The 8,759-nt window shown below is 42.1% G+C and overlaps 1 protein-coding gene across 1 annotated transcript in view; it reads right to left on the bottom strand.

Moving 5' to 3' along the window:
* Positions 1-689: 689 nt before the first annotated feature.
* LOC311062947 (phospholipase B1, membrane-associated-like) overlaps positions 690-8,759 on the bottom strand; it is a gene marked incomplete at both ends in the record, with an annotated part of 28,728 nt that continues 20,658 nt past the window's right edge. The window contains 9 exons of the mRNA XM_084082167.1: positions 690-977; positions 1,786-1,860; positions 1,977-2,072; positions 2,377-2,481; positions 2,812-2,893; positions 3,261-3,355; positions 6,661-6,726; positions 6,816-6,896; positions 6,996-7,047. Of these exons, the coding sequence (XP_083938293.1) occupies positions 690-977; positions 1,786-1,860; positions 1,977-2,072; positions 2,377-2,481; positions 2,812-2,893; positions 3,261-3,355; positions 6,661-6,726; positions 6,816-6,896; positions 6,996-7,047 (940 nt within the window). The remainder of the gene's footprint in view (positions 978-1,785; positions 1,861-1,976; positions 2,073-2,376; positions 2,482-2,811; positions 2,894-3,260; positions 3,356-6,660; positions 6,727-6,815; positions 6,897-6,995; positions 7,048-8,759) is intronic.

Below are 8,759 nucleotides of genomic sequence, written 5' to 3'. Positions count from 1 at the left end.
CAATGTTTCATGGAAAATAATATTATTATTTAATATAGCTTAAAATATATTTATTATTTATTATTATTGAGACCATAATTCAGATGAGGCCAATTAAAACTGGTTGTGGTTTTAATTGTTCTGTTGGTCTTAACAGTTATTCATATCATGTTGTTTTACTCTGACCACACTGAATACTCTCAATGTATTCAGTGGTCCTCTGTGGCCTCTGGCAAGGTGGTCTGGCTGGGTGTAAGATCCTTGTCATTTTGAGTCATTTTGACATGGGTTAAACTCTAGAGCCACTAAAAGATTAGTTTGCTAATTTTATAGAAAGTCTTACATTGCATCATTTAGAATCTTCTCAAAAGACATTATTTAAGCAGTTGATCTGTAATTATTTATTACCCATATGTCAGTAGTAAACATACCTCAAATGTAGCTGGCATATAGCAATTATGTTATTACTTTACCAATAAATAAGACTGAGAAATTAGATACTATACAAAACAGATTCACAATATATAATAATTACCATATAACCTTTCAGAAATTATCTGTGCAGTATTTACAAAAAACACTAAAATAGTTTACATCATAAGATTGACTGTACACAATGCTTGCTTTAAACAATACCTATGTTGTCATTATGTCAGGAGTGTGTCTGCATGCATGCATGCGTGGATGTGAGCATTTTTCCATAGACTCCATTAAAAAGCACTTGCTTTCATTTCTAATGCTTTCTCTTCATATTTCCTCTGTCTGTATGAGAAAAATAGCCAGGCAGCAGCAATTCCAACCAGTAAGCTACTGACGGACAGAACCACTGGCACCCATACTAAAGGGGAAGGAGGACACTGGGGAACAGGGCTGGTTGGCACTGGGTCTGGAGGGGGGCTAGTAATGGAGGTGGTGGTGTCTGTAGGTGGTGCAGCAGTGGTAGGGGTCACAGGTGGACTTGGCATGCTGTTCGTCTTAGTGAAGATGAAGGGCTGAGCCTAAAAGAGACAGAGGAAGGAGCGTTAAAGGTGAAATAGACAACATTCAGCCACTAGATGTCACAATTACAACACCTCTGTTACAGTGAATGTTGAATGCTGGGATCACTCAGTAATATTGTCATAATGGCTGTGTGCACCATGTTGTTTTTTTTCCTGAGCGCAGTGTATGTTTTGAATTGCACAGCATATGTAGGCTATGCTATGCTGGAAACGGCTATGCTATGCTAAGCGCGGCAAGGCACTTTGGTGGACACGGGGCCTTAGTCTTGAGTAGCCAGACCATCAGATATCTCTGCCTGCTGATACGTCTGGTGACATCTAATCTGAGTTCCCAGAAGTTCTCGCCAGCTCTCGCATACATACGGGAGGGGCGAAGGAACAGGTGACATCTAAATCCAATTAATGTGCTAAAACTGGGTGATAACAGTTACAAAATAACAGCATCGCAGAACCAATGAAAAGACTTTAGGGCAGTCCTTCATATTGGGATAGTATCAGGATTGGCTGAGGTTTGTTACCACTGGTTTTCTCTGCTGTAGAAACCCATACATTGAATTTAGATTTCCCCAGATGTATCATCGACTGAGATCTCTGATTAGGATTCATATCCATAGTATTGCAAGTACGTGACGTGACGTGACTGAGCCAATACGCGATTAAAACTCCAAACATGTTTGTACCAGGAATCTTTGCACCACACGGCATAATTGTCAGTGGCAATTTAATTCTTGAGGATACATAAATTGACACTTGGGATCTCGGTGCTGGCCAGTACATCTATAATTATTCTATGGAATCAGCATACCTCAGACGGACAATGAATCTTGGAGCGATCATAAGTGAAGTTGTTGAATGCCTGCTTCCTGCCTACTGGCTCCAACTGTTAAAATGAAAAATAAATATGTACAATTATACAGAAAACAGAGGCTACAAAAACCTCCACCTCCACAAATAGCATTCAATGCATGTTGAGACATGACATGTCCCTGCCATTACCATGTTATTCCACAGGGCAATGGCCATCTCTGCGTGTGCTCTCTCACTGGGATGGAAACAGTCCACGGAGAAGAAACTGTCGTCAGCCTCTCCTTCCTGGTAACACGAGATCACATCAAGATCAGTGATGTAAAGTAAGTACATGTACTCAGGTATTGTACGTAAGTTAAGTTTTGAGGGATTTTTTACTTTACTGGAGTATTTCCAAAGCGATGCGTTGTGAACTTGTAAATCTGATATTTTCAAAGGACCTTTATACATTTGGAAATTTGTACTTTTATTGATACTTTTACTGAAGTATCAAATGTGAGTACTTCTATCACTGCAAAAAATGTTATGTACCTGTTTTCATACACGTGTGTTGCTTCAAGTGTGAGTACAGTTCTGTCTCTGAACTCACCTCAGTGTAAGGGACGAAGGAATTGCGTAAGTATGGTTGAAGGACAACAGTGAAGTCTTCTCGCCCGTCATAGCCATCTCCAGAGACGAGATATTGAGTTTCAGCCTATATACAGTACAAACAGGAAAAAGTCTGATTAAGTACGAATACATCCCGCTATTTGTAGCACTTATTGGTAATACCTGTCAACGCTACAGTAGATTTGAAGTGCTGTGCTAGTCAATGGTGTAAAGTAACTAAGTACATGTACTCAAGTACTGTCTGCACAATGAGTACTTTCTACTCTTGTTACTTAAAATACATTTTGATACCAATACTTTTGTACTTTTACTCAAGTCAATTTTGAATTCCAGACTTTTGTATTTCTACATTGCAATATTAACACTTTTACTTAAGTAAAAAGATTTAGTACTTTTTCCACCACTGTGTGCCTACCTGGTATTCTAGATTGATCTGTTTGATCACTTCAAACTCTGGAGAGGTGTCCTCTGGATTAATGACACAGCCACAGGTGGTCCTGTAATGCAGAGACATTTGATGTCTCATTTGATTCCTCTCTAACACACCACTTTCAACCTGGCGTCTATGTTTTGAGCATGTCATTCTACGTGAACATTTGACATTTCTCCCCCAAAAGTTTCAAAAATAGCAACTATAGCTCACAAGCTTGTCTATTTTCACTACTCATCATACAGCAAAGTGTAGGGCTCAAGTGGTTTAATGGTAGCGAACTAGCCTCATCAGAATCAACTCTAAGTCACCACTGAAATGAGGGTTCATGAACAGTATCAATAGCTAAGTCATGCTCTGGCACCAAAATGACACATTTAAGACAGACAGACAGACAGACAGACACACAGACAATGTGAGGATATTGAACAAACCTTGGAATTAAGCCACAGCCCAAGGTGTTTTTCTTAATGGTTCTCACTGCATCCATCTGCAGAAGCTCGACCAAGTTGACCAAAACCCTTGGTACCTACATACACAGAGAAAGGTATATGGTTGGAACAGTGAACATACTGCACTGGTCTGCATGCATGGACTTAATGTCAACACTACTGCAGTGTTGAAATGCACTTGTGAAATATTTAACATTTATAAATGTATTCATTTATTTTAATCCCACCCAGGATGCAAACCTGCACCAACATTGCTTGTTTAGGCAGAGGATATATTGCGCTTTATGCAATACCTCTCCAAATTACATACATTTCTCAATAGAAGAGCAGGTAGACCAACAACAACCACCACAGTTGTATTAGTTATATTGAATTAACACACTCGACCATACAGAATGGGCAAAATAACATTTTATTCAACATAATAAGTTATGGATAGCAGCTTTAAATATTTTGCTGCACTCTGCATTCCTCCTTTCAGTGTTTAGGCACATCAGCTTACAGCTACATTATAACAGAGATTTAATTTGATTAGTTTCCAGTATTATTATCTTGTTCTTACATTGTTATTGTTAACACAGTCTACAGAGCATGCCACACCAACATGTCTCTGCTTGCACCTGTATGAGTGACAAATAAAACCACTTGAATGTGGTGAATCCTACATTTTGAATATGCCTGCTCAGGGTTTTATTTATGTCCTCCTCTGCAATTAAGTGTATTACACCAGATCATCCACCATGTAGTGCATTTAGTTTTATGGTTGTTTGTACAAAGTGGACAAAATCTGGAAACAAGCTTCGTTTTTTTTGTGTATAATCCACGTTGGCGTTTTTTAAATGGTGACATTGTTGTGATTTTTTAAACTGCCAAAAGTATTCTATTCTATTCTACTTTGGAAGTGTGCCATGAATACACTCCAGCATGAGACGGCATGTTGATGACATCAGGCAGTGTGCACAAGACTTTTGCCGTGATAGGTCCAGTGATTTGGGAGATTAGCCCCAGACACACACAGACACGTATATTTAAATTTATATTTAAACAGTTTTATGCAAATTTTACACACAGCCTGGGAACACATGCTTTAACCAAAGCCTTCAATGGAGATCTCTGTTGATCAATTGATTTCATGGTTAGTCTCTGTGATTGACAGCACAGATGATGAGAGGAGCAGAGTTATTACCATTATCATTAGGACTGGGACAGAAGTATGGACAGAGTGTCTCTGTGAAGGTGCAGCCAGTGAAAGAGTAGAGATGAACTCTGGCCTCCACATCATAAAAGGAGACCAGACCCTCCTCATAATCCACAAACACTCCCACTGTCTGAGGCTTCTCTCTTACAGAGAGGAGGACAGGATGAAGACCATCGGGAGCTGGAACATGGTACTCATTTCCATTCCTCAACCATATAGACCAGTAACCACGGTTGGGTCTCAGTCTGATTATTCCTTTCCTGATGATGGACTCTCTTGCCACTCCTATAGTCCAGTCAGTCTTCGCTTTTACCTGCACCTCATAGTAAAAGCTTCCTGAAGAGAACATTTGTGTTCCTAAGACAGCGATACATGGATAGAATCTCTCTTTGTTGTCTGGGAGATTCCTTTTTATGTTTCCATGACTCACTTGTTTTCCATCCTCAGACAGGATGAGACAGGGATGCGCTGTGTCTGGGTCCAGAGTTACAGCCACTGCATACTGCTGGATCCTCCTCAGCTCAGCATCACGTAGCGTCTTCATCTCTTTAATGAGTGTCTTCTCCAGCTGAGCCAAAACTGTCCTCCCAGTCCCCACATATGAAGACTGATGGACATTGACCTTTGTCCAGTCCTTGGTGGGTCTCCACCCAGTGTTGATGGATGGGAAGTTCTGGAGGAGGTGGAGGAGGTCTTCAATTTGTGTGAGCTGCTTCAGCAGAGAGCTTCTCTTCTTTAACTCAGTGATTTCCTGTTCCAACTCTTTAATAAAGCCTTCAGCCTGTTTCTCTGTTGTTTTCTGCTTCTTTTCAATGACACCGATGAGCTCAGCCTGGCTTCTCTCGATGCAGCTCATCAAAGCGGTGAAGAGCTGCACACTGTCTGCTATCTCTCTGTCTGCATCTTTCTTGCTGATCTCTACTGAGTGTTTGACCTCCTGAATCTTCAGTTGTCTCTCCTTGATCATCTGCTGAACTTCAGGCTCTGTCTTTCCTTCGTATTCTTTTTTCGACGTATGACTCCTGAACTGACGAACCATCTCAGAAATAAATGTATTGACAGTTACTTCTGGTCTCTTAGAGAATATTCTGTTACATAGTGGACACTGACACACATTAGTATCCCAGTAATGTGTGATACAGGTTTTGCAGTAGTTGTGTCCACATGGAGTGGTGACTGGATCAGTCAACACATCCAGACAGATAGAACACAGGAAGTGCTCTTCAGACAGCAGACTGCTGGCAGAGGCCATTTCTACACTAAGAATAAAAGTGTAGAAACGACTTCAAACGGTTGAACTGGGAACTGGCCAGTCGCAAGGGCGCCCGGTGAGAACTCAACCAGTGAATTTACGATACAGACAACTACAGTTCTAACGGTTTGTGTTTCTATTCTGTGTTCACACGCTCTCTCTATGGCTGTAAGGGTTGGTCCGGTCTCTCTCGTCCTTGGCTCTCTCTCGCTCTGTCTGAGTCCGTCTCTGTCACTCTATTTCACAAATGCCCTCACACTCTGTGTTAGCAGCTTTTATGTTGAGCTGTGTCAATTCTCACATCACCAAATATGACATCAGTTTTGCCCAAATATTGAGTTTTGGATTTGTTGCCCCGAAATGGCCTCCAACAACTCTGATTGGAAATGTTGGGTAACCATGGTAACCAGCTCGAGTGGCCCTTTGATACTATCAGAGAATCCACCCTGAGATTGGTCCCTGGCTGAGTCATATCAAAGACTACTGTATACAAACGGGAGCCAATGCCTCCCTGCTTGGCACTAAGGGTTGGATTGGGGGTATTGATGGTATTGACGTCAAAATTAATGACATACATACACATATGATGACATCATCGATACATTTAAATTACATCTGTGACTGTGTACCTTAATTAGCAAGCTCTTTCAGAGCCGGGCCATCTAAAGAGGAAGTGGTCAAATCGAGCTGAAACCTTGCCCGAATATGGAGTCATACGTCATACGATGAAACCTAGCACCCTATTCTGGGGCGAACCTTCAGTTAAAATTGCAGATCTATAAGCTCACAATGGTGTCGCAACGCAACCTATTGTGAGCTTGTAGATCAGTCATTTTTGCCAAAGAGAATTGGTGTATAGAGGAAAAAAGGAGCAGGTCTTAGGGAACTCAAGTCAAATACGTATAGGGTTTAAGTAATTAAACAGCACTCACCTCTTTGTACAGCATGTCCAGACTGACCTTCAGATTCTGGCTAAAGTTCTTCGGTGACAGGTTGTTCTGTGTAAGTACAACATAGTCAGAAGAACTATAGTATATCAGACAGGAATGTACAGTTTGCTGTATGGCCACCTCCACAAAACACTCACCTGATCAAGGCAATAACTGCACAGATCATTTCCTCCCACAAACACTGTCACAAGCTTCCAGTCCTTTTCAAAATCCACTTTCTGTGTGGCGTGCACATTGGGCAAGAGGGCAGATGTTGAGTGGCAAAATTCATAGGATATTCATGTATGAGATGACTCACTCATCGTTCACAATCTCACCTTATGTCCTTTCATGGCCTTGATGAGAGCTTGGACTTGTGCTGGGATGTCACTGGTGAAAGAATACCAGCGGCCATTACGTCAAGGCAGTGATGGAACAAGTATACTCACATGTTTTACTTAAGTAAAAGTATCAATGCTGCAATGTAGATATACAAGTAGAAGTCCCGTATTCAAAATGTACTTGAGTAAGAGTACAAAAGTATTGGCATCAAAATATACTTAAAGTACCAAAAGTAAAAGTACTCATTGTGCAGATTGTTCATTTCACAAGTTCAAAATGTATTTTGAAACTGTTGTAAATGTTTTGAAAATAGCCAATCTACAAGCTCACAATGTGTCGCATCGTGACACATTGTGAGCTTGTAGATCTGCTATTTTCAATTGGCCAAAATATATATAGGGCTGAAGTGGTTAGTGTGTTTTGTAATAACTAGAAGCTCGGCCCTGCTACGCAGGGCCTCGCGTCTAGCCCGCCGCCACGCCCACGTAGCGCCCGCGGCCACTTGGCAGCGCATATAAGTGGCATAGCGTCATGAGGGCCAGTGGGGCCGTGGCTCGGTCAGTGAAGACCCTGTAGCGCGGATGATATGTGGCATAGAGGGGCAGATTTGAAATCTCCAGAGGAAACGTCCGTGGGCTACCATTGGTTCAGCGATGTGTGCGGCGCCCTGCGGGCCCTCCTCCTCCACCAATGTGCAGTATTGAGAGCCCTGACGTCACAACATTTGGAGCGATGGGCACTGCACTCTGGTTGGTTAGGGTCCACCTAGGGCCCAGGTAGAAGCCAGTTAAAGCCTGCATGGGCAAACCCAGTTAGGACCCGCCTTGGTCCCACATAAACGTGGCTAGTTGGGGCCCACCTAAGGGCCAGGTAGAAGCGACTTATAGCCCGCATGGGCATAGCAGTTAAGACCCACCTCGGCCCCACATAGAATTGCCTAGGTGGGGCCACCTAAGGGCCAGGTAGAGTCGGTGGGGACCCCCCACAGGCCAATGTTAAAATGGTAGCACTTGTTCCTCAACATAGTGTGAATGTGCGTGCAAAGTTGACCACAATCGGACGCTGCATTCATGATTTGCGGCATTTTGTGCAAACTTTAGATGTGAATCTTAGCCAATCGGGATGGAATATGAAAGATTAAACAGATCCGTCTTGATCACATGACTATAGAGATCATGTGTACCGATTTGCGTGAAATGTAGATATAATCGGAAGGAGTAATGTAAAGAAATATGTTGTACATAAGGCGGCCTCCTGGTGGAGCTATAAAAGGTAGATGTGAGAAATGTAGGGGAAAGGTTTTTCCTTGACCTCTAGAGAGTGCACATACAAAGTTTTACACAGATTGGTGCAGGTATAGGTAAAAACACAAATCGGACTGTTATAGCGCCACCATGAGGCTGATTAGAAAAATCTCAAGTGGAATTTCTTGCTCGGCATAGTGGGAATGTGGGTGCAAAGTTGCACGGAAAGTGCATGCTGTGTTCATAATTTGAGGCATTTTGGTCAAAACGGAGCAGTCCTGGAAACTGTGGAAGCCATTTTTAGTCAAGCAGGATGGAAAATGAAAAATCTGAAAGAGCGTGTTTTTTTTAATGACTATAGAGATACTGTGTATCGATGTGCGTGATGTTAGGACAAAATATGTAGCAGTACTGTGAGAAAATGTGTTTTGCAAAAAGCGGCCTCCTGGTGGCACTATAACAGGGCCATGTGAAAGAAATGGGGCAGAGGTTCTGAATTGGCATCCAGGGAGTGTG

Source organism: Gymnoscopelus microlampas, assembly GCF_963454915.1.
Source record: "Gymnoscopelus microlampas genome assembly, chromosome: 16".
NCBI lineage: Eukaryota > Metazoa > Chordata > Actinopteri > Myctophiformes > Myctophidae > Gymnoscopelus > Gymnoscopelus microlampas.
The sequence above is the reverse complement of the archived record's forward strand: the minus strand, read 5'-3'. Positions and strand labels throughout refer to the sequence as shown.